This window comes from Geotrypetes seraphini, chromosome 5 (genome assembly GCF_902459505.1).
Source record: "Geotrypetes seraphini chromosome 5, aGeoSer1.1, whole genome shotgun sequence".
Lineage (NCBI taxonomy): Eukaryota > Metazoa > Chordata > Amphibia > Gymnophiona > Dermophiidae > Geotrypetes > Geotrypetes seraphini.
In genome coordinates, this window is record NC_047088.1 from 168,300,502 (window position 1) to 168,327,354 (window position 26,853).

At 44.7% G+C, this 26,853-nt stretch overlaps 1 protein-coding gene across 2 annotated transcripts in view; it reads left to right on the plus strand.

The window, feature by feature from the left end:
- The window catches only part of ERBB4 (erb-b2 receptor tyrosine kinase 4), a 1,781,744-nt gene that overhangs the window by 1,747,929 nt on the left and 6,962 nt on the right, over positions 1-26,853 (plus strand). For both annotated transcript variants that reach the window (XM_033945093.1, XM_033945094.1), the window contains one exon: positions 7,192-7,489. In XM_033945093.1, the coding sequence (XP_033800984.1) occupies positions 7,192-7,489 (298 nt within the window). The remainder of the gene's footprint in view (positions 1-7,191; positions 7,490-26,853) is intronic.

The following is a 26,853-nucleotide window of genomic DNA, read 5'->3' on the forward strand; positions in this document are numbered from 1 at the left end:
AATAAAATCATTTTTCCTACTTTTTTGTCTGGTGATTTCATGAGTCTCTGGTCCTTCTTCTGGTCCTTCTTCTTTCTCTCTCCCCCGGCTCCCCTCTTTATTTCTGCCTTTCTTTCTCTCTCCTCCTGGCCCCCCTCTTTCTTTCTGCCTTTCTTTCTCTCCCCCTTGACCCCCCTCTTTATTTCTGCCTTTCTTTCTCTCCCCTTGGTCCCCCTCTTTCTTTCTGCCTTTCTTTCTCTCTCCCCCTTGCCCTCCTCTTTCTTTCTGCCTTTCTTTCTCTCCCCCTTGACCCCCTCTTTATTTCTGCCTTTCTTTCTCTCCCCTTGGTCCCCCTCTTTCTTTCTGCCTTTCTTTCTCTCTCCCCCTGACCCCTCTTTATTTCTGCCTTTCTTTCTCTCTCCCCCTGGCCCCCCCTCTTTATTTTTTCCTTTCTTTCTCTCTCCCCCTAGCCCGCACAAAGCTATCGTGCCGATTTCTCCACTTCCACGATTCTTTCCCTACCCTCACCCCCAAGCCAGCAGCCGATTTCTCCCTGCTCCTTCCCCGATGTCCTGATGTCCTGAACTTCATCGGGCAGCAGCAGCATTCACAATTCACTGCTGTTGCCCGCTTCAGGCCTTCCTCTCTGTCGGGTCCTGTCTTCATGAAAACTGGAAGTAGGCAGGACCCGGCAGAGAACAAGGCCTGAAGCCGGCAATAGCAGCGAATTGTAAACGCTGCTGCTGCCCGAAGAAGGTAATGGAGCACCGAGGCAGTCCGCTTCTCCCCCCTCCCAGCCGAACCCCCGCTGACCCTCCTATCTCCCCCCCCCCGTGAACCTTTCCGACCTTCCCAGCGAGAGCAGCAAACCTCCTTCGCGGCTTTCTCCTCCCTCTGCCGCGTTACTGATGACATCATCAGTGATGCGGCAGAGGGAGGATAAAGCCGACGCTACTGGAGGGAGGTTTGCTGCTTTCGCTGGGAGGGTCGGAAAGGTTCACTTGGGGGGGGAGAGATAGGATGGTCAGCGGGGGTTTCGGCTGGGAGGGGGGAGAAGCGGTCTGCCTTGGTGCTCCAAGGCCTGGCGCCATTACCTTTTTCGATAATGGCGCCGATGCTGCTTTCGCTGGGAGGGTAGGAGCGCGATAGGGACCGGGCCAGCTGTGCACCCCCCCCCTAAGGCGGCACCCGGGATGGACCTCCCCCTCGCCCCCCTTGGTACGCTACTGCCCTGGGAAAATAGCCTGCAACAAGATCGCGCGATGCCAGAGATCTTTGCCTGCTTCGGCTGTTTCCTCCGCCGCGGTCCCGCCCCTCCTCTGACATCAGAGGAGGGGCAGGACCGTGGCGGAGGAAACAGTCGAAGCAGGCAAAGATCTCTGGCATCGCGATCTTGCTGCAGGCTGTTTCCAGACGCGACACCCGGCGCAGGGGGGGGAACTGGACCGGACCGGGAGCACCCCCTCAGGGCTTGGTACCCGGGGCGGACCTCCCTCCCCGCCCCCCCCCTTGGTACGCCACTGAGTAACCCTTAGAGTGCCCCTCTGCTCTCTGGGCTCAAATGCCTGTTACCCTCAGAAGCTGTAGAAGGGGGTGCTGAAAATTTCTCAGCCCAGCCAAGAAGAGAATGACATGGATATAGTTCAAAATATAGAATTTTGTTTCTGCAAATTGATACTTAACAAAATAAGATGACACTCTTTTCAGCTACAGTGGCAAAATAACGCTCAGAATTTTGGAAGTTGGTTGTGTTGGCTAGAATGTACTCGGGATTTTCACATCTTTGGGTGGTGGGAGGGAGTCAGTGATTAATGGGGGAGCAAGGAGGGTGTCATGCCTTAATCCCTTCAGTGAAAGCCCTGTAATCCTATGGCACTGTCTTGAATATATACTTGCAAGTCCCTTCCAACATAAACTCAAGCACTATTATAGGACTTGTGCATATCACCACTCTCCTTTATCATTCAAAGGTCGCCCCAGCCCCACCACTCCACCGCTATGTTAATTCTCATTAGCGGGAAGAATTATGTGGCACTTCATCATTGGCTGTACCTTTAAAAAAAATTTTTCTTTAGTATTATGCTTTTATATCTTTGTGTTTCACTTAATAATAATAATAAATAAAGTTGTTTAAAAATTTATCTGTGTACTTAGCTTTTCCATCAGCCAACACCTGGGAGTCTGACCCGACATGGCATGTTTCGCACCCAAAGTTCTGTATCAAGGGTCTCCCGAGAGCGTGCGTGTCATCCAACTCTACATTAGCTTGTGAGAGCGGATGACACGCACGCTCTCGGGAGACCCTTGACACAGCACTTTGGGTGCGAAACATGCCATGTCGGGTCAGACTCCCAGGCGTTGGCTGATGGAAAAGCTAAGTACACAGATAAATGTTTAAACAACTTTATTTATTATTATTATTAAGTGAAACACAAAGATATAAAAGCATAATACTAAAGAAAAACATTTTTTAAAGGTACAGCCAATGATGAAGTGCCACATAATTCTTCCCGCTAATGAGAATTAACATAGCGGTGGAGTGGTGGGGCTGAGGCGACCTTTGAATGATAAAGGAGAGTGGTGATATGCACAAGTCCTATAATAGTGCTTGAGTTAATCCCTTCAGTGGTCATCTTTTTATTATTTAGATGCTTTTAAAACAGATCTAGCTCTAAACGTTTAAAACAGCCCTGGACATTTTTTTAAAGGCTTGATTAACCCTGCCTAGCATCCATGTCCTAAGTTCACTCTATGTACGCTGAAAATATGCCTCTAAGAGGGCTCCTTAAGATTTGGATGCACTGGAGACAAAACAACCAGAAAGACATCTAGAAAATCTGTTTTGAGAATGCCCACTTAGATGTTTTGACTAATAAATGCCAGTTTATGCTGTCTTTTGGATGTCTACCTTTTTTGAAAATGAGCCCCATAGCGCTTAACTTTGGGCATGATCACTTAACGTTTATCAGGAGTTGATATAAAGGCTCTCACCTAAATGATAAATCCTTTAAACTTGGTCACCGACTTTCAACCTGGCTAATAATCGCATCACAAACTCAGCATGTAGCCAGATGTAAATTATAGATGAAAAGAGTTTTCGGAAGTGGCACTTAAAATGGGAAGCACTTTCTCGTTGAGTAACAATCTCAGCCACTAGCTTCCTCATCTTCTCAGTATAAATGTCATATAGAAACTTCATATGCATACATATTACATTAATACCATTTTGAAAAAAACTTTTCTTGAGCTGTTGTTCAAAAGCAAACTGCCATTTGATAACATACTGCCGACATGCATGTTTTGCAATCTGCATCAGGGCATAGTTTTCTGAAAAGAAACAATAAAATGTTATCTTTTCAAGATCCGCCCAAATTCCACAATATAGCTCATAATTACACAAACTCCAGCAACATGGCGGCAAGGCATGCAAAGCCATAACTAAAAGCCCCACCCACTTGCACACATGTTGACATCACCAAAAACGTGGCAAGTTGTCATACGTGTATTAGGTCAGAGACATCCAATCCAATTCGGCATTCAAACCTCTTGGTTCCAAAGAATTTAATTCAAAATTCCAGAGCTGCTCTTTGTAGTTTAGAACTGTCTCAATATCACCACTCTCCCACTCTACAAGTAATGTATTCTAATAGACACCTGAAATGAGTGACCCATTTGTTTTATTTTTCATTCTGGACTTATGTTCAGTCAATCGTGTTCTAATTGGACATATTGATCTAATCTAACGATGTAAAGTTTATCACAAGTACATATTGTTACATAGATGACACATTTAGATAGACTGTATTATTTCTTGCTCATGAATACTTCTGCATAGAGGCTGAACAGAAAATGAGAGAGGATGCATCCTTGTCTTGTACCCTTTTTTATCTTGAACAATTCTATATCTCCATACCTGGTTTGTACTGTAGCTTCTTGATCATAGTAGAGTGTTGGAGTGAAAATAGGCAGAAGAACCATCAGCAATCTGAGATACGCAGTTGATACTATCCTTCTGGAAGAGAGTGAGAAGGACCTCAAGAAGTTGATCCTGAAGCTGAAAGAAGAAAGCGAGAAGATGGGACTTTATCTGAACATCAAGAAGACCAAAATCATGACTACCACCAACAAGAAAGTCCACATAAAGATCAACAATGAAGAAATAGAAGTGGTTGACAGCTTCATTTTCCTTGGGTTCCTCATTAATCACAGTGTCAGTTTGACAGCCGAGATCAAGTGTCGTTATTACTGGGGTGTGCAGCCATGGTGAACATGGACCAAATATGGAAATACAAAGACGTCTCAGTCACCATCAAACAAAGACTGATCACTGCCATTATATTCCCAATCATGACATATGGCTGAGAGACATGGACACTCACAAAAGCAGATAGAAGAAAAATTGATGCCTTCAAGCTGTGGTGCTGAAGAAGACTTCTACGAATCTCATGGACAGCTAGGATCCCCAACAAAGATGTTCTTGATTATATAAACCCAGAGTTATCCCTGGAAGGCAAGATTACAAGGCAGAAACCTACCTATTTTGGACATGTGATGAGAGTGACTTCACTAGAAAAGGAGGTGTTACTCGGAATGGTCAGTGATAAAAGGAAGCAGGGGAGACCAAAGGCCAGTTGGCTAGATATCATCAAGAATAACACATGAATGAACATCAAGCAATTGAAAGAAACCGTGGTAAACAGAGAAGCATGGTGAGGATTGGCCTACAGAGAATCCAAAGGTCAAACAAAACTGAATGGAAAATAGTAGTGGTAGTTCTTGCACCAGTTAGGTACACAGATGCCAGTATTCTGTAACACTGCACCTAATTTCTAGGGATGCCCTAACCCACCCATGTCCCTCCCATAATCATGCCACCTTTGGAGTTGCATGTTATGAAATTTAGGCACTCATGTTATAGAATAGGGCATTGTGAATTCTTCACATAATTATTGCCAATTAATTACTTCTTTAACTCCAATAATTGGATTTTTAGTAGCTAATTGACTAATTACACATGGACCTGGGATCAGCGCCCAAATTTGGGTGACCAAAGACAGAATCGGGGGTGTTAATTGATGGTATACCACATGGGAAATGCAAAAATGCTGCAGAGCTCCTTAACGAAGTTGTGCGCTAATAGTTACTGCATAGTTGTTTTTTTCTAACTTTCAACTTAAATACCAAGCATTATAACTTGTACAGAAAGAAATTAAACCTAGAACATTATCCAACATTCCAAATAAATTGGCTGTTTAGCAATCAAAAATAATAACAAAATCAATAATAAAGGTTTAATTTTACTCAAGTCCTCATTGGATCCAAGATTTAAACACTTGGTGAGAAAATAAGAAAATACAATAAGAAATCAGGACTTGAAGCTGAGAGCAAAATGTATAACAATCTAATGAGCTTAAGATTTTTCTTTATCCAGCCGGGAAAGTGACAAGAAGGAAGTTAATTGAAACGGTTCAAAAAAGACATATTTATTCGCTCGGTGATACACAATACACTTGCAGGGGTGTCACAAGTAGAAGGTAGACCCTAAAGCTAAGACTCCTGGCTTAAGTATAAGAAATTCACGCCTACGCTTCTGCGTCTCACGTGATAAATCGGGAAACATCTATATTTTATAACCAAGAAATTGTTTCTGTCTATTTTTAAAGAATACTGTAGACTTAAAATCCACGCTTTATCTGGTTGAAGAGCTACTGATATTATTAGAGGGGCATAATCAAAAAACACATCTAAGTCCCCTTTTGGCCTAAGGCCTTAAACGTTGAAAGTAGAAGCAGAGAAAATGTCCATTATCAAAAAAAACATCCAAAAGGAGGTTTTTATTTTTATAATGACCTGCTGTTTAAACACCCAAACCACCGATACGTCTAAACTTACACCATATAATCAACCTAAAAAAAGCCTAAGCCCCAAACGTCCAAAACAAGAGCTTTTAGGCGAAGGAGTCCTTTTAGTCCTACGCCTAAAAGCTGGATTCTGTAACCGATGTCTGTCAAAAACAACACTGGTTACAGAATCCACCCCCCCTACAACGATCCGGGCAGGAGAGAGCCCAAGCCCTCTTGCCCCGTCGAACAGCAACCCCCCCCCCCCCCCCCCGCTGACATCAGGGCAAGAGGGAGCCCAAGCCCCCCTGCCCCATTGAACTGCGACCCCCCCGCCAACATCGGGGCAAGAGGGAGCCCAAGCGCTCTTGCCCCGTTGAACTGCAACAACCCCTCCGAGTCCGATCGGGCCAGGAGGGAGCCCAAGCCCAAGCCCTCCTGACCCAGTAACCCCCTCCCCCCCCATGATCCGGCCAGGAGGGAGCCCAAGACCTCTTGGCCCGGCTATACCTTCTACCCCCCCACCCCCCACTAAAATACAGGCAGGAGAGATCCTAGGCCCTCCTGCCCTTGATACAACCCCCCATGACCACTCCCTGAACCCACGATCGGCCACCCCCGCCGACCCGCAACCCCGTGCCAACCCCACGACCCCCCCAACCCCCCTTCCCCATACCTTAAAATTGTTGGTCGGATGGACGGGTGCCAAGCCCGTCCGTCCGACAGACCAGCCATCTCGGGAATGGCTGGCTTTAGGGCCTGATTGGCCCAGGCGGCTCAAGCCCTGCCCACAGGTGGGGCTTGAGGTGCCTGGGCCAACCGGAATTGCCCAGTTGTCTTAGACCCCTCCTGTGGATGGGCCCTTAGGCACATGGACCCAACCATGGTCTAAGTCACAACGTCCAAGTTCCATCTAGGCTCTGTTGTAAAACTCTCAGTTATACATGCTGTACGACTAAGTCTAAGCCGGCCCATGTCCCGCCTAACTCCCGCCCTCGACACGCCTCCCAAAACTTCCCGTTTAGCTTTGGTCATTCAGCGGCACTATGAAGGCCTAGGTTATTTAGAAATACGTCCAAAACCCGTTTTTATTATCAGCACTTGGACGTTTTTGCGAAATGTTCGTCCAAGACTTAGGCTGGTTTTTGGACATTTTTCTCTTTCGATTATGAGCTCCTATGTGTTTTAGTAAAAGGTGGGGGTAGGGCAATATTTAAATATGTTTAAATAGGGGGGGGTTCGAAGTGTAGGCAGATTTTCTAGCACAGCAAGCTTTGATTAGGACCTCTTCTGTTTTTATAGTACGAAAAGTTGGAAAAATATGGGCCATTTTTATTTTAATAATGTGTTCATTGTTTTTCTTTTTAAATAGAACCAATTTATGTATCAAGATGGAGGGTATGCCATCCAGGAAGGGGGCCCTATACCATACAGAGCTACCGGCTACACAGTCCCAGAAGTTCCGGTAATCCAGGGAGCCACTGCAGAGAATTTTGAAGACACTTGCTGTAATGGCACAATTCGGAAACAAGCAGCAGCACGCTCGCCAGAAGATAACAGTGCTCAGAGATACAGTGCTGACCCAACTGTGTTTGTGCCTGAACGCAGCCCAAGAGGAGAAGTAGATGAAGAAGGGTATAAGGCCCCAGTGCAAGAAAAATCCAAATCAGGTATGCATCACTCTTAGACTTAAAGTGCCTTGGTATCACAAAATCAGGGACATCACTGAGATCCATTATACCAAAATTGTTATCAATTTAAGGCAGGAGAAAAAACAAGCTCCGAACCACATAGGGAGGAGCGAAGACAAATCGGCCGAAGCCTTGGAGCCAATCGGCTGGGGGGAGGGGGGGAGGGGGAGGAGAGTAGGATAGATTAGGGGTGAGCGGAGGGGAGGTCGCCCCTCTCGATCCAGCATCACACGAGGCGGACGCGGCTTCCCTTCTTCTCACCCACTACAGCAACAATTGTTTGCCTCTCAACTTACAGGAGCTCTCCCGCGGAGCTAGAAGCTGGCGGGCGTCCTTAGGGCGCCTCCGGCTCCAGAGTGTGGGTTGGGACGTTGGGACGCTGCACACGTGGCCAGGAACAGTCCCTGACCCATAGGGAGCGGAAGGGAGATCGAGTGAGACCATTGCAGGTTTGTCTCCCCCACGGACATCGCCGGCTCACTCTGCTCCCGGCGTGCTCTCACTCCTACGGAGTCACGCGCTGCGTGAGTCGCTTCGCTCACCCCCGACTCTCCCTTATTGTCACGCGGCCTGCCAGAGCCTGCCGAGACGCTCCCTCGGATCCTGCGAGGTATGAGCGTCTCAAAAGGGCCGCCGCACACGCCAAGGGGAGTCTCCGGCCGCGGACGGGTAAAGTCTGTGCCGCGGCCCGCTGGCCCGACGTGGCCAGGTGGTGCGCGCGGCCGATTAGTCGAGCCACGGGATGGGGGGGGGTTGTGTGTCTCCGGCGGCGCAGCACCTTGTCGCCGGGGGGAGGGGGAGTATGGCCGCCACATCCTGGCAGTCGCGGTGCTAAAGACGCCGGAGCTCTGGGCCGTCGGTGTCCGCAACAAGGTTGGGCAGAGCGGCAGGGCACCTTCGATTTCGGCGCTAGGTAGCCCGGTGTCCACTTTCCCACATCGGGACTCGTTGGCCGGGAAGTGGGCGGCGCCGCAACGCACGCGGCCAATTAGGATCCCGCCACTAGACTGTATAAACTCTGAGGGGGAAGGGCAGGAACGAAGAGAGAAAGACAAGGGCAATGGAAAATTGTTAGGGAGAAGGTGGAAAACGTGGCTAGATATATGGTGGGCAGAGAAACTGACAGCAAATAATTAGGGATGATAGCTTTAAAAAAAAAAAAAAACACTTTAAGCTGAAACATATCGGTGTAGATATCCCTATATACAAAACCACAAAGCTTATTACTTTACCTAATAATATAATAAACCTTAATATATAAGATTAAAGTAAATGTTATTATTTGCACATTTACAAAAGATCCAGTGACGAGTAGATACTGTCACCGACTCTCAAGTGCGTGCCCCAACTCCGGCGAGGCCCATAAGGACAGGCTATCGCACACAGGTAGTAGACACAACCCAGTATACAGGGCTGAGGCTACTAGCGCACGTATCATGTTCTCCCAAACACAAGCGCTATTGTGTTCTTTCACTTATTAAGATGGAATTAAAACTACATTGTTCCTGAAAGCTTATGGTATGTAAGTATAGCTACTTGTATACCTGATAGGAGTAGGTGATTTACATTGGTTTAGGAGGATTTTCAATTTCTGGTCAAAGCTCTGCTGTTATTTCATTATTTCTCTAGCCTATCAGCTGTACCTTTCTTTTCCAAAGGGAATGCAAAGTGTTAGGAAAACACATGACATGAACGGGCTATGTGCAGAACACCTTAGGGCCAAATTGAATAATAAATGACCGGGAAGACTATTTCTTGTAATCAAAACCTATCAGATTTAGAGTATTACAGCAGGAACCACAGGGCTATGGCACTTATGCCGTGTTAATTATAAATTATATTGACATTTTACGCATTCTCAGCCACACGGTATTTATCTTTCTTGAGATTGCTGACCTATCCGTAAGCTGGCATTCTCAGGCTTACACTTTCCTAATATGATTACAATTTTCCTGTTCTAGAAATCTAACTGAATATAGCATTCTGGAGCTAGTATTGCGGTATACAAAATAAAGTTATTATTATGATTATAGGATTTAAAATTGCCCTATTATTAGGATTCCGCTCACGAAGGAACCGTTACATGAACTGTGCCCGTACTGACACTCCTTTTCTTTTTTTTTCTTTTTTTATTTATTTATTTATAATTTTCAAATTAACAAATCAAGATACATCTTGTACAGAAAGTGATTACATCAAAAAGAACAAAAGAAACCTGATGAATTATATAGAAATCATATATTTGTATAATCTCTCAAGTCCACCATTATAATCCATGATGTGAATTAAACGGATTTTAGCAAAGAATCATATTATAAAAGACAAGTGGTACGTGGTTAACTGAAATTCCAGGCGCCCTATAACTCAAACCCTCATTCTTTCCCCTTTTCCAGGCGGGACATAGAGAGAAGGGCCGTTAACTGATTAGGTTCAAAGAAAACATATTTTTGAGAATTATATTGAACTATACACTTGCAAGGATGACGAAGATAGAGAGTTCCCCCAAGAGCCAAAACACCGGGTTTTAATAATAAAAACTCTTTTCTACGTCTTTGTGTGTCTCTTGCCAAATCTGGGAACATCTGAATCTTTAAATCGAGAAACTTTTTCTCTTTATTTTTAAAGAATAGTCTCAAAAGCCAATTCTTATCTAGCGTGATAGCCAGGGTAACAATCAATGTAGCAGGTATTGCTATTTCTTTATCAGATAATTCAAGTAAAGCGGATACATCAATTGGTCCCTGCATTTTTTCTTGAAGATCCTTATTTTTATTAGGCAAATAATAGACCTGGGTGAAAGGAGGCAATGAATCTTCCGATACTTCCAATATCTCCAGCAAATACCTTTTTAACATTTCTCTTGGAGTCACTGTTGAAATTCGTGGAAAATTAATTAGTCTTAAATTATTATTCCTGGAGAAATTTTCAAATGTCTCAATCTTCCTTCTTAAATTTATATTATCCTTGATTAAAGTGTCCTGAAGAAGCTTGGAAGATTTAAGTTGATCTTTAATGCACTGGATATCTAGTTTTGATTCTCCCAAGTCTTGTTTTATCTGAAGAACTTCTTTCTCTTGAGTTTTTATTTTCCCCTCTATTTAAAGATGGTTACTATTTACTGTTCTAGTCAGATTGGCAATCAAATCCCACAAAGCTCCCATTGTGACTTCTTGGGGCTTTACAAGATCAACATTTTGCAAGTTTAATAGTTGTATATTAGGCTCACCAGCTATAAGAACCTCTCCTTTCCGTCCCTCCTGTATTGGAGTTAATCCCAACGTTGTTGTATCCTCGAATACACTCAGGCTCTGCTGCAATCCTTGTGAGCCTGAGTCGATGTTCATCTCACCGTTCCCTGCAGCCTCTGGGGGAGAGCTCACGCCGACTTCCGGCTGGCTCCCCACTCCCGGGGAACTGGTGGCTCGAGGGTTGGGAGGAGGGATTCTCGTGTCGGGGCTCAAAGAGATCTCATGAGCCCGAAGAGACGCCTCGAGTCCGTTACCAAGAAGCGTCTCAGCCGGGGGCACCACCGACGTTCCCATGACGCCCTGCATCCGTCGCAGCAGATTTTCGATATTGCCAGAGGAGGCTAAACCGGGACGCCGCGGGGCCGAAGAGGCTCCCTTTCCCCTCCTTTTCAGCATGGTAAGAATTCTGCGGCGTTAAACCGCCTAAAGAAAAGTTTCCTTAAGTGAAGATTTGCGGGCAGTTGCTCAGCGCTCCACAACCGCGGCCATCTTGGATCTCCAAAAAAGACACTCCTTTTCTGTTAGTACTTGTGGTGGCCATGCCCGCTCAAGGTAAAACATTCCCAGCGCATAATTAATTACGGCTGCTATGTGGTATTTTAGCTGCATTTTACAGCCCTCGTGGTGCAAAGATCACATCTCGTACAGCTTCCTTGTAACTCCATCAGAATCTCCAGCTGACGGTCAACTGATCAGTTCGCCACGTACTTAGAATGGTCGGTACAGTGAGATTTAGAGGGTTTTTTCCACGGGGAGAAAGGGGTAATTACGCCTTTCTCGGTAGTTAATTTTCAATTTATCCGGTTATTGCGGATAGATAAGCGGAGAGGTCCTTTAGCTGTCGTTATAGCTCTATAAAACAATCATGGATGGTGCCTCTATCCCCTTATGTTTAGCGGAACCAAATCCATCCTTATCTTTCCAATAGGCACGTGAGCTCTCGTCGAAAGACATAGAGACTTAACTTCTAGCATGCCATGTTTCCATCTCTCGGGGAGATTCATAGCCCCTAACTTCGGTAGATCTGCTTCACGGGTCCTGCTCTTAGTTTTAGACTTCGATTCACGGGTCCTGCTCATAATGTTATACTTCAATTCACGGATTCCATGCATACTACCGAGGAGCACTTGCTCCATACGAGAGCACGGGTGCTGGGACCACATCAAGGTGCTATTAATTCCTCTTGGCGGGAAGGCCTTGTAGCATTGCCCTCATAATTGCCTGCCTTGTGCTTTCTCCTTGCCTTAGCGGGCCCTTCTACGGGGTTATCCGACTGACAAGATATCTGGGGCTTCCTTTATGTTTCTCCTTGACCTTAGCAGGCCCTTTTACGGGGTTATCCTACTGACAAGATATGTTGGGCTTCCTTGAGGTTTCTCCTGGTCATTAGCGGGCCCTTATGCTAAGCGAGGTGGGCTAGACCAGCTTGATTGCCCTAGTCGGCTCGATCGACCTCACTTCCGCCATACCTCATGTATTAACTGTTTTCTTTCCCACACAGTCTCTTCAGCATCTACACGGCCAGGATATCATTTACCATCTTGCTTGCGACCTCATTACCAGATACCTTAGCCCTGGTGCAGGGACCAGTTCACTTTGTTAGCTACTCTCACAGGAGCCCACGACAGCTAACTTGTTGACTCCAGTACTTACAAGCATCGGCAGTACGAGAGTCAGCATTTGGGAGGTAAGTGCAATACATGGAGGAGTTGTGGACTGACAGGGATATAGAGGGATATAGATGGAATCGGCGGGTTCATACATCGGTTACAGATGGGGGCTGGCTATTAGGTTCTACATGAGGGTTATACATGGATGTAGGCTAGAAGCTGGGTCACGGATATATACGAAAATGAAATATATAAATAAAGACAAATAACCACAAAGTAACATCAGGGATCGGACAGAAATATTATGTCCGAATAATTACTGGTCTCACATTCTCAGATTAGGGGGATAATTAGGGTGATAGGTACAGTGAATACATAGATCCAGCACATAGGTGGGGTGAAGTTCAGTACATTGGGTTGGGTCACGGTTCATCATTTCACTATGCTCAGCAGTATAGTAGTCTGACGGGGTTCACAGTACACTGGATAGGCTCCTCTGTACATTGGCTAGGCTCATCAGTACATTGGATAGGCTCCTCTGTACATTGGCTAGGCTCATTAGTACATTGGATAGGCTCCTCTGTACATTGGCTAGGCTCATTAGTACATTGGATAGGCTCCTCTGTACATTGGCTAGGCTCATCAGTACATTGGATAGGCTCCTCTGTACATTGGCTAGGCTCATCAGTACATTGGATATGCTCCTCTGTACATTGGGCTAGGCTCATCAGTACTTTGGATATGCTCCTCCGTCCATTGGCTAGGCTAATCAGTACATTGGCTAGACTCATCAGTACATTGGATATGCTCCTCTGTACATTGGCTAGGCTCATCAGTACATTGGATATGCTCCTCTGTACATTGGCTAGGCTCATCAGTACATTGGATATGCTCCTCTGTACATTGGCTAGGCTCATCAGTACATTGGATATGCTCCTCTGTACATTGGGCTAGGCTCATCAGTACTTTGGATATGCTCCTCCGTCCATTGGCTAGGCTAATCAGTACATTGGATAGGCTCATCAGTACATTGGATATGCTCCTCTGTACATTGGCTAGGCTCATCAGTACATTGGATATGCTCCTCTGTACATTGGCAAGGCTCATCTGTACATTGGCTAGGCTCATCATTACATGGGATATGCTCCTCTGTACATTGGCTAGGCTCATCAGTACATGGGATATGCTCCTCTGTACATTGGCTAGGCTCATCAGTACATGGGATATGCTCCTCTGTACATTGGCTAGGCTCATCAGTACATGGGATATGCTCCTCGGTACCTTGGCTAGGCTCATCAGTACATTGGATATCCTCCTCTGTACATTGGCTAGGCTCACCAGTACATGGGATATGCTCCTCTGTACATTGGCTAGGCTCATCAGTACATGGGATATGCTCCTCGGTACCTTGGCTAGGCTCATCAGTACATTGGATATCGTCCTATGTACATTGGCTAGGCTCACCAGTACATGGGATATGCTCCTCTGTACATTGGCTAGGCTCATCAGTACATGGGATATGCTCCTCTGTACATTGGCTAGGCTCATCAGTACATGGGATTTGCTCCTCTGTACATTGGCTAGGCTCATCAGTACATGGGATATGCTCCTCTGTACATTGGCTAGGCTCACCAGTACATTGGACATGCTCCTCTGTACATCAGTACATTGGACATGCTCCTCTGTACATCAGTACATTGGACATGTTCCTCTGTACATCAGTACATTGGATGGGCTCCTCTGTACATTGGCTAGGCTCATCAATACATTGGATATGCTCTTCTGTAAACTGGATATGCTTATCAGTACTTTGGTCTGGTATGCAGCTATTACTTGGTTGGTGAAGTTATTATTTTGGCATATATATTTTGTCAGTACCCGTACAGTGGGGTTGCATATATTTTCAGTACACTGAGGCAAGTCAGTACACTGAGGCAATGAAGTTATCAGTATCAGTACCCCTGCAGTGGGTGGCTTATATAGGCAATTCAGTATAAAGTTAACAGTACCTTGGCGTATATGGTGCGACGAAGTTACCAATACCCATGCAGTGGGTGGAATATCAGCCGATGAAGTTATCAGTACCCATGCAGTGGGTTGCATATATATATATATATATTTTCTGTACACTGAGGCGATTCAGTACATTGAGCCCGTGCTGTGGGTTGCATAGATATAATTTCAGTACACTGAGGCGATGAAGTTATCAGTACCTTGGCATATATGTATTTGGTTAATGTTATCAGTACCTTGGCTTATATGTATTTGGTTAATGTTGCTTCACGGATGGCCGCAGCTACAGCACTTGGGGGGAACCCGCGATAAGCGAGGTTTCGCTATCCCGGGTAGTGGAGGGTAAGCACAGCATATGAGTCAACGATATACACCTTTACATTGCTTATGAAATTGGGCATGTCACCTTGCTTGGACGGCAGGGAGGCCAGGCCATGATCTTCACAGCAACGGACTGCTGATGAGAGCACACATCCTTGAACGGGATAGGTCCAGCGAGCAGGGGAAGCTGGTACGGCAACCCCACATTGGGAGAGGAATATGCTGTGCACCTGATCATGTGGTGGTTATACCTAATAAGTGTTATACATGGTTGTTGTGATGTAATAGTGCTGTTACGGCTGCGGCCAAATAAAATTCCACACTAGTTGAAAACGCTTGTGTATCATCTTTGTTTTCAGGGCAGATCTTGGGGGGTACTGCAACAAGTGCTGAGTGCACGATTTGTAAGAGGTTGGTAGGGGAGCACAGCTTCCCTAGCTTTCAGGAAATCCACAATGAGCATAAGTAAAATTAATTGGTGGTATTTTCTAGAACAGGGGTGGGGAACGAGGACCTCAACCCAGTCAAGATTTCTCGGATTTCCCCAATGAATTTGCATGAGATCTATTTGCATGTACTGCCTCCATTGTATGCAAATAGATCTCATGCATATTCATTGGAGAAATCCTGAAAAAATGACTGGATTGCGGCCCTCGTTCCCCACCCCTGTGCTAGAAGTTCAATGTATACCAAGTTATCTCATGCATATTCATTGTATATATCCTTGAAAACCAAGTTGGCTGTGGGGTTCCCATTAAAGATGTTCACAGGACAAAAAAATGTTGGCTCCTGAATGGGTTCTTTTAGGCTTTTCCCTATTGTTTAGAATTTCTTTAGCTTGTTTTACAAATGTATATTAATAAACAAAATGTTAACACGGGTTAGAGATTTATAATAATTTTTAATTACAAGGTTAAAGAGGGTTAAATTGATTTGGTATGTGCTACATATTTAAATGCACTTTAACTAACCGAATGTACACGAATGAACTTACATCCCCAGCAATAGTATATGAAGCCCCAATGTAGGATGTACAGTTAAAGCTATATTCTATAAACAGCACCTAAGTGCACCTACATTGTAGGTGTCACTTTGCGCAATTGTCAATCTACCACTTGGTGTCGCTTATAAAATCACACCTAGTGGCGCCTAAGTGGACATAGGCATCGGTAGGCTCCGGTACATTAGGTCAGGTTTTATCTGGCCTAATTTATCGGTACATATCTCGCATGCCTAGCTATGGCTAAGTTTACCACGCCTATTATCTGCCCCCCTAACCACGCCTACTTTTCAGGTAGGCATTGTAAGGCATCACTAGGTGCCTCAACAGGTGTTGCTAGGTGTCCTAAAAGTTCCACACGAAACTCTTAATTAGTATTTTTTTTTTTTTTGATTGGCTGAAAACTGGTGTGGTCAATTACACATCAATTGAGCCAATAAAAAAATAAGTTGAGTGTGGATTTGAAGTTAGATATTGCTAGGCATGATTCTAGCAAATTTAGGCATTGCTAGTAGTGCCTAATAAGAACATAAGAATTGCCGCTGCTGGGTCAGACCCATGGTCCATCGTGCCCAGCAGTCCGCTCACGTGGCGGCCCTCTGTTCAAAGATCAGTGCCCTAACTGAGACTAGCCCTACCTGCGTACGTTCTGGTTCAGCACAAACTTGTCTTTGTCTTAAATCCCTGGAGGGTGTTTTCCCCTATGACAGACTCCAGAAGAGCGTTCCAGTTTTCTACCACTCTCTGGGTGAAGAAGAATTTCATTATGTTCGTATGGAATTTATCCCCTTTCAACTTTAGAGTGCCCTCTCGTTCTCCCTACCTTGGAGAGGGTGAACAACCTGCCCAGGTACCATGAATGTTTTGATCATATCCCCTCTCAATCTCCTCTGTTCGATGGAGAAGAGGCCCAATTTCTCTAATCTTTCGCTGCACGGCAGCTCCTCCAACCCCTTAACCATCTTAGTCGCTCTTCTCTGGCCGTTTCGAGTAGTATCGTGTCCTTCTTCATGTACAGCGACCAGTGATGGATGCAGTATTCCAGGTGAGGGCGCACCATGGCCTAGTACAGCGACATGATAACCTTCTCCGATCTGTTCGTGATCCCCTTCTTTATCATTCCTAACATTCTGATCGCCCTTTTTGCCGCTGCCGCACATTGCGTGAACGGCTTCATCGACTTGTCAATCCCATGTCCCTTTCCTGGCAGGTCTCTCCAAGTACCGCCACGGACATCCTGTATTCGTGCATGAGATTTTTGTTACCGACATGCATCACTTTACACTTATCCATGTTAAACCTCATCTAACATGTTGATGCCCATTCCTCGAACCTGTAGATCTTCGCAATCCCCCTGCGTCTTCACTATTGTGAATAACTTTGTATCGTCCGCAAATTTAATCACCTCACTCATCGTACCTATGTCCAGATCATTTATAAAGATGTTGAAGAGCACGGGTCCAAGCACCGAACCCTGTGGCACCCCACTGGTGACGCTCTTCCAGTTTGAGTATTGTCCATTTACCCCCACACTCTGTTTCCTATGCTCCAGCCAGTTTTTAATCCACGTGAGTATTTCACCCTCGATTCCATGGCTTGCAATTTTCCGAAGTAGTCGTTCATGCAGAACCTTGTCAAATGCCTTCTGAATGTCCAGCTATACAATGTCGACCGGGTCAACCTTGTCTATCTGCCTGTTTACTCCCTCGAAGAAGTGCAGCAAGTTTGTCAAACAAGACCTGCCTTTGCTGAAACCGTGCTGGCTGGTCCTCATCAGACCATGTCTGTCAAGGTGATCAATGATGCGGTCCTTTATCAGTGCCTCTACCATCTTTCCTACTACTGAGGTCAGACTCACCGGTCTGTAGTTTCCCAGGTCTCCCCTCAAACCGTTTTTGAAGATTGGTGTAACATTCGCCACCTTTCAGTCCTCCAGAATCTTTCCCGATTTGATTGACAGATTGGCTATTAGTTGAAGCAGTTCAGATGTGGTCCCTTTCAGTTCCTTGATGACCCTCAGATGGATGCCATCTGGTCCCAGGGATTTATCGCTCTTAAGCCTATCAATCTGCTTGCATACCTCTTCTAGACTGACAGTTAACCCTGTTAGTTTCCCGTTTTCACTTCCAGCATATAGCCTGATGGGTTCCAGTATGCTGTGTATGGCTGCTTCCAGAAGGATGCTGGGCTGAATAAAGAGAGGCATAGCCAGTAGAAGGAAGAAGGTGTTGATGACCCTGTACAAGTCATTGGTGAGGCCCCACTTGGAGTATTGTGTTCAGTTTTGGAGACCGTATCTGGCAAAGGACGTAAGAAGACTTGAAGCGGTCCAGAGGAGGGCGACAAAAATGATAGGAGGCTTGCACCAGAAGACGTATGAGGAGAGACTGGAATCTCTGAATATGTATACCCTAGAGGAAAGGAGGGACAGGGGAGATACGATTCAGACGTTCAAATACTTGAAGGGTATTAACGTAGAACAAAATATTTTCCAGAGAAAGGAAAATGGTAAAACTAGAGGACATAATTTGAGGTTGAGGGGTAATAGATTCAAGAGCAATGTTAGGAAGTTCTACTTTACAGAGAGAGTGGTGGATGCCTGGAATGTGCTCCCAAGAGAGGTGGTGGAGAGGAAAATGGTGACTGAGTTCAAAGAAGCGTGTGATGAACACAGAGGATCTAGAATCAGAAAATAATATAGCTTGCCCAGAAATAGCTAAGAAGAAAAAAAATTTAAAAAAATTTTAATTGAATCAGATTGGGCAGACTGGATGGACCATTTGGGTCTTTATCTGCCATCATCTACTACGTTACTATGTTACTATGTATATCCTCTTCGGTAAATACAGACGCAAAAAACATGTTCAGTCTGTCGGCGATTCCTTTGTCCTCTTTTAGCACTCCTTTTATTCCTTGGTCATCTAACGGTCCCACCGCTTCCTTCGTGGGTTATTTCCCTTTAATATACCAAAAGAACAGCTTAAAGTTTTTTGCCTCCTTGGTTATTTTTTCCTCGTAGTCTCTTTTGGCCCCTTTTATCACCTTATGGCACCTGCTTTGATGTTGTTTATGCTTATTCCAGTTTTCGTCTGTTTTTGATCTTTTCCATTCCTTAAATAAGGTTTTTTTTTGGTCTCTGATCGCTTCCTTTACCTCTACAGTGAGCCACGCCAGTTCCTTATTCTTTTTTCTCTTTGATCCCTTGTTTATACGTAATATATATGGATTTTGTGCCTCAGTGACAGTATCCTTAAAAAGAGACCAAGCTTGCTCTAGTGTCTTTACAGTGTTCATCCTCTTCTTAATCTTCTTCCCCACCATGCATCTCATCCCTTCATAATTCCCTTTTCGGAAGTTTAGCACCGTGGCCGTCATTCTGGACCGATGTTTCACCCCTATTTTCGGGTTGAAACGGATCATATTATGATTGCTGTTTCCCAACGTCTCTTCTACTTCTACACTTTGTGCCGGTCCTCGAAGTCCATTTAGAATTAATGTTTAGAATTAATGTTTCCGTGATGCCGATGATGTCAACGTTATCCTTTTGTGCCACAGCTTCTAATTCACCCATCTTATTTCTAAGGCTCCTTGTGTTCGTGTGCATACACTTGAGTTTGCAGCCTGTTCCCTTCTTGTGTGTCCTTCCCTCTTGTGTCCCTTTTGGTCTGTCTTGCCTGTGATCTGGTGTCTTCCCCTCCATATTCCTGCACGGTATCCTCTGGATATACCAGTTCCCGAACCATCGACTCTCTCTCTCTCGGTCAATTGTTAGCTTTCTCCTTCTTCCTAGTTTAAAAACTTCTCAACTTCTCTCTTGATGTTGTTTTTCAAGTAGCCTCGTTCCGTCTCTGCTGAGGTGGAGTCCGTCCTTCCTGAATAGCTTGCTCTTCCCCCCAGAACATCGTCCAGTTGGGCACAAAGTGGAATCCTTCTTCCTCACACCAGTGCCACATCCACACGTTGACTGCTTGCAGCTCCATCTGTCTCTTCTCGTCTGCATTGGGTACTGGCAGGATCTCCGAGAATGCTATCCTCTGCGTTCTGGTCTTCAGCTTCCTTCCTAGCATCCGGAACTGGTCCTTCAGTACTTCTCTGTTGTAGTTCCTGTTGCTCACATTGTTCGTTCCCACATGGATAACCACCGCTGTATCTTCTTCCACATTGTTGACGATCTTGTCGATGCAGCTCACTATGTCTTCTACCTTGGCTCTTGGTAGGCAGATCACCAGTCAATCCAGTCTTCCTCCCACTATGTGGCTGTCGACTTGTCTGATGATAGAGTCTCCCACAACAATTGCTGTCCTCTATAACTTCTCTTGATTCTCCAGCCACAGGTCCGTGTCCCTGGTGAATGTCCATCTCTCCAGCTGTAGATCTGTATCCTTCATTCCTATCCATTTCCTCTCAATCTGGCGTTCGTCTTCTTGTGGGTTCCCTCCACTGTTTCCAGATCTAGCTGCTGTATCCCCCATTTCCTCCTGGAGGCTGTCCATCTGTGGTCCACAATCTCTGTAGGCGTATCCTGGCAGTTCCACTGTTGCTGGTGTTTTTCTACGGCCTCCCTTTATGCCTCTTCTATGAAGTTCTCCAGCTCCCGGCTTCTTCCTCGATGGTGTCCTCCATCTTGATGTTCTCTGCATCTCTGTCTTCCTCCTCCACTGCTTGAAGTGCCTCCAGTTCCCGTATTCTGCCCTCCAGGAGTCTGACTTGCTTCTTCAGGCTTTCCAGTTCTCCGCATCGAGCACATACGTAAAACCGCCTCCCAGAAGGGAGGTAGTCATATATATGGCAGATGGTGCAGAAAATTGGATAGCTCAACATCCTGCTTCTGGCTGCTGCTTCCATTGTTGCCCGCTTGCCAGTCTTCTGTGGATGTCTTCTGTGTCTGCTGTGGATGTCTTTTGTGTCTGCTGTGGATACATTATGTGCCTGCTATGTCTTCTGTGTTCACCTGGTTATGTCCTCAATGTCCGCCTGGTTGTGTGTCCTTTGTGCCTGCTTTGTCCTCTGTGCCTGCCTGGTTGTGTGTCCTCTGTACCTGCTGTGTCCTCTGTACCTGCTGTGTCTGACTGATTGTGTGCCTCTGTACCTGCTGGGTCTGCCTGGTTGAATGTCCTCTGCATCTGCTATGGTCTCCCTTTGCTCTACTTTAGTGGTGGCTCATCCCTTCTCAAGGCCCTTCGCAAAGGCGCTCTCACTAAGGCGAGCACATTTGACGCTCACCTTCGACGTACACCGAACGGCTGAGTGCTGCTGGCTCCTCCCCTGCTTCCTCCGGGTTTCTCCTGCTGTCCCCCTCCGCTCTCCTCCTGCTACTCTCCTCTCAGCTGCTTGCAGAGCCGAATGGCTGAGTGCCATTGGCCCATCCCCTTTTAAGGGGGAGCTCCAATGGATGACATCGGGAGTGGGCGGAGCTAACTCTCGCCGCTGCCCCTGCTGATCCTGCCTCCTTCTCTCCTGCTTTCCCCTCCTCCTCCGGGTTTCTCCTGCTGTCCTCCTCTGCTCTCCTCCTGCTACTCTCCTCTCAGCTACTTGCAGAGCCGAATGTAAGTGTACTATACAGAATCCAGCCCTTAGAGCTGCAAAGAACTAATTTTCTCTAGACTTATCATTTTCCTTGAAATGCCTGTAGAAATGTATTATTGAAACAGTACTACTAGCTAAGAGAAAAAAGTTTGAGTGGTATAAATAAGGAAACAAGAAAAAAATAAAAAATTAATCTATTTTAAAATGCCTGTTGAGATTTTACTTTAAATGCAAGGGTTATTTTGAGAGCTCTTTATTTAAAAGGTGCAGGTTATTTCTCAGCTTCTGCTGCCCATTTGATTGTTCTTCACCTCCTGTCTGCATCTCCTGCTCAACTGGCTGAACTCAACAGGTGTCTGATTGCATGAATGAAACTCATCTGCTCTTACAGGTGGTTAACAGAAGCTACTTACTGTGTCACAGGGAAAGGGAAGCAATAGTGACAGCTTCTGTAACTAGAGCTGGCTAGCTGCCATATCACTTCCTCCTAAAGGCTGGACCTAGGACATTCCTTAGAAATGAAATATATTGGCCCAGATGTGAAAATATACAAAATACAAATGTCTGGAGTATACCAACGCACTTGCTTTTTTTTTTTCTTCAGAAAAATGCTTTTGCTTATAATTCTTCTTTAATAACCTTATCCCACCTCCCACTACCATGGGTCTGTAATTTTGGCGATAGATTATTAAATGGTAACATGTTTGTGTTATGATATCAGCATGATCCGAGGGCAAGGAGCCAAGAACTCTTGACCCATAATTCCATTGTCTCTTTGGCTCACAGAAATATGCTATGAAATAAAAGTCACAGCTACTACTGGAAGCAACAAATCTAGGGGCTTTTTTACTAAAGTGTATTAAGCTCTGGGCTTAACACACTATACTGCAGGATTTTAAAGCATGGCAAGCCTGAAACTAATGTGGCAGCAAGAAGGGGCATTCCCAGAATTTTCACATTCTGGCCATGTGTTAAGGTTGCCGATAGAGCATGGAAACAGTGTGATGTTAACCACAGAGGCACTTAGGCCCTGCTTCTATAAACGGTGCCTTAAGCGATAGGCACCGTAGAAAATGGACCTTACCGTACATTATTCAGAGTTAGGTGCCGTTTATAGAAGCATGCCTAATGGCGCCTAACTCAAGGTTTCAGCCTCAGGAATTGACACTAACCCCCAAGTTCTATAAAGTGCGCCTAAAATTAAGTGCATACATCAACGCACCTAGCCATTATAGGCATCTAACTTAATTAATAGGTGAAGTCGACACTGATCAGCATTCAGCATCTCTTAATTGGAGTTCATTGAAAGGTACCTAACTTGGTAGGCATGATTCTACAACAGTTAGGTGCCTAGGGCCGGATTTTATAAATGGTGCTGATATTGGCTGCTGCCTAAAAAACGGCCGCCAATCGTGTGTCATTCGTGCAATGTTGCTATTTACAGTATCACAACTTTCGTCAAAGACACTGGAAATATAGGCCAGGGTTTTAAAGACCTATATTTCCGGTGCCTACCTTTGACGAGAATCGCATCTACAGAGGCACCATACAATGTCTAATGTTGTTTCTGGCATTAACCATGCCTAATTCAACCTTAGGCATTCTAAAGTGCTACCATAAACACAACGAAGCTGCTGTTTTCTAGGCTGGTAGACACCTACATTTTGAAACCTAGTAATAGGACCACCATGAAACAGTATCAAAATATATATTGTACTCATTGCTTATGATCTAGTTGCATGCATTAACAATTTTTAATGCTTGCTAATAGTTTATTAAAATTAAAGTGGGTAAAGTAAAAAAATAAAACCTAAAAAGAAGTAAAAATAGTTTGATTGTATATTTCCCCATTTTCAAGACTTATTCTCTCTTCATCAGTGGGCTATTTAAAGAAAATTATATGGTCATACGGATGGAACTAAGCTGAAGATACTACTGAATAGCCAATAACATACATATAATAGGATGAGTGTGGGTCAGAATGAGGACAGGCTAATAGCATGGTGACTGCATTCCATGTAGCTATATAATAATAATAACTTTATTCTTTTATACCGCCACAATCTTGCGACTTCTAGGCGGTTTACAATCAAGATAGCTGGACATTCAGCGAGTTACAATATGCAGGTAGTCAGAGGAAAATACAGAATGCAGAAACTTTAAGAATGCAAAAATATGGATATACAGTTTGCTGAGCGAGAATATAAGATATACAGTTTGCTAAGAAATTTCCGAGAGGACCTGTTAGGAAAAGGTCACACATATCAAAAAATCAGCGAAAATTACAATATGATAATAGTAACAGTTTATATATATCGCAGACTTAAGAGGGGAGAGAGGGAATGGGTAAGAGGTCAGGAGGACCTTTATTGAGGAGAGAGAGAAGAGCGGGTCAGTTGTCTAGGAACAGGTATGTTTTTAGGCGCTTCCTAAATTCCTCATAAGTAGTGGGTGAAAGCAATTGATCTAGGTCTTTACCCCATAGGGCTAGATCAATTGCTTTCACCCACTACCCACTATATGTTCAGTACTGCTGATTTTATGTGTAATACCACTAAACATACAGTATGTATTAATTTAAACTCCAATACTTATATTAATATGGTCACCACAGCAGCTGAATATTGACTCATATGTAATTACACTGGATTTAAACAAATCAGACTAATCTATGTTTTAGACTCTCTGCATATGCTCAGTAAGTAGGAGTGGGGTGTAGACAGGTAAGACTAGGGTGGGCTTATGATTTGGACATTTTTCTGCAATATCAAACATTTTGTCAGCTTGTTTGGTCGTTTGGAGCTAGACCTGTTTTAACAATGAGTAAGTGCCAAAAAGGTACCCAAAAAGACCAGATGTCCACTGAAGGAATAAAGGCATGACCTTCCCCCTACATTCCCCAGTAATCACTGACCCAATTTCACCCCTTCAAAGATGTGAATGAAACAGTACTTTTCTGTATGATAACTGTATGGCCATTCGTAGAAGAGCAACAAGAAGGTTCCTGGAGCAGCCTAGTAGGCAGTGTAGTCAACCACAGAGCATACAAAAACCCACCCAAATCCCAATGTGCCAACCATCATTGGGCCCTACCTGCCCCTCCAATTATTGCTCTGTCTCCCTCCTCCTCTTCTTACCAAGCTACTTGAACATGCTGTTTACTGACTTTCTTTCAACTCAAGTCATCCTTGACCTGCTTCAATGATGCTTTTACCTGCTGCATTCTGTGGAAACTGTCCTGCTCCTGACCAAATCCAAATGCCTCTACTTCATCTTCATCCTCCTAGATCTGTCTTCAACCTTTGGCACTGTAGATCACCACCTACTCATTGATACACTGTCCTTGCTTGAATTTCAGGTCTCTGTTATTTCATGGCTCTCTTCCTATCTCTCTCATCGGACTTGTAGCATATGCTCTAGAGCAGTGGTTCCCAACCCTGTTCTGGAGGACCACCAGGCCAATCGGGTTTTCAGGCTAGCCCTAATGAATATGCATGAGAGAGATTTGCATATAATGGAAGTGACAGGCATGCAAATCTGCTCCATGGATATTCATTAGGGCTATCCTGAAAACCCGATTGGCCTGGTGGTCCTCCAGGACAGGGTTGGGAACCACTGCTCTGGAGGATCCTCCTCCATTGGCATTCCACTATTGGTTGGTGTACCTCAGGGATCTGTCCTGAGACCTTTTCTTTTCTCCATCTAAACTTCCTACCTTGGCGCTCTAATCTCCTACAGCTTCCAGTACCATCTCTATGATGATGACTTGTAAATTTACTTCTCTACGCCTGAAATTTCTTCAGGGATCCAAGTCCAAATATCAACCTGCCTGGCTGACATTTCTATCTGAATGTCTCCCCACCATCTAAAATTAAACATGGCCAACACTGAACTCCTTATGTTTCCTCCTAAACCTACCTTTCCCCTTTCTCCATTCTCTATTTTGATAGATAATGCTCTCATCTTCTCAGTCTCGTTGGCATGCGACCTCGAGTCATCTTTGACTCATCTCTTTCCTTCTCTTCGTATATCCAATGGATCACCAAAACTTGTAACCTTTCTATACAACATTGCTAAAATCTGGACTTTCCTTTCTGAGCATGTTGCCAAGACCCTCATCTACACTCTCGTCACTTCTCACCTGGATTACTGCAACTTGCTTCTTGCAGGTCTTCCACTAAGCCAGCTCTGTCCCCTTCACTCTGTTCAGAATTCTGCTGCATGCTTCCTTTTCCACCAGTGTCATTATGCTCAGGTTACCCCTCTCCTCATTTCATTGGCTCCGTATCCACTTCTACATACAGTTCAAACTCCTCTTACTGACCTACAAGTGTATTCACATTGTAGCTCATCTATATCTCTCCTCTCATATCTCTCCCGATATTCTGCCTCAGGAATTGCTCCATTTGTCGGGCAAGTCTCTCTTGTCTATTCCCTTCTCCTCTACTTCCAACTCCTGACTCTGTCCCTTCTTCGCTGTATACCACAAATAACTTGCATGACTCGGTACGTCAGGTTCCGTCTCTAGTGGTATTCAAATCCAGGCTAAAAGCCCACTTTTTTGAAACTGCGCTTAAGTCCTAACCCCACCGACTTGTAAAACACCATATTTGTCTGGCATTCCCTCTGTAGTCCCTTTTCCATCTCTACCTCTTTATCCTTTTGTATTTCTCTACATGAACCGCATATATTTATTTACCATTTTTGTCCAGTGTGTCTGTCATAATTAGATTGTAAGCTCTTTTGTGTGTTTAATGTACAGTACTGAGTGTGACTGGTAGCGCTACAGAAATAATAAATAGTAGTAGTAGTAGTAGTAATATAGGTGACACCTGCAAGTGACACCTGCTATTGGTGTGGTGTACAATTGGGTCCAGTAGGTTTTGGATGGGTTTTGGAAAGCTTATCATACACTATAAAGGGATTAAGGAAGAGTTGTGGAACATGGGCCTTTTTATATGAAGTTTACTGCAGTGTGCCCTAAGGTGCCAGTCTATCTGTCTGGACCAGTTTATCTGTGTGGCCAGTCTACTAAAAAATGTTGGCCCCCCTCCTAAATTCCAATGGTTTGTTTTATATGTTTTTTTTTCTTTTAGACATTTTTTTTTTTTTCAAAAATGGTTCAAAAAGATAGACACACAGGATAAGCACATCTGAGAAAAGGCCATTTTTGAAACAAAAAGCGTCTTTCTGTTTCAAAAATGGTCATATTCGCTACTGGATTTTTGTGTGTTCTGCAAAATGTCCAAACTTGAACTTGGGCGTCATATTGAAAATGCCCCTCATTGCTATCAGTGTTTGTGAAGGTTGGTGTGTGGGAGTTCTGATAATTGTCATATCCCAGTTCTGGCATCTATATTCATCCAATGAACCCAGAGTATCAAAAAGCCAATCTACAAACTCAGGTTAAGGATTTTCAGTAAATAAGGGTTAAGTTAACCACAGTATCTGCAAAACCTCCACAGCAACTATTGGAAGTGTTCTAATCAGGAAAGGACAGCCATGCCCCCACTTAACTGAAAATGTCACTGAATGTCTGGTTAGTGACATTCTCACTGAAATGTCTCACTGAAAATGTCTGGTTAGCCAAAATGCAAGTCAGCTATGTCAGGAGTGTTCCAGGGG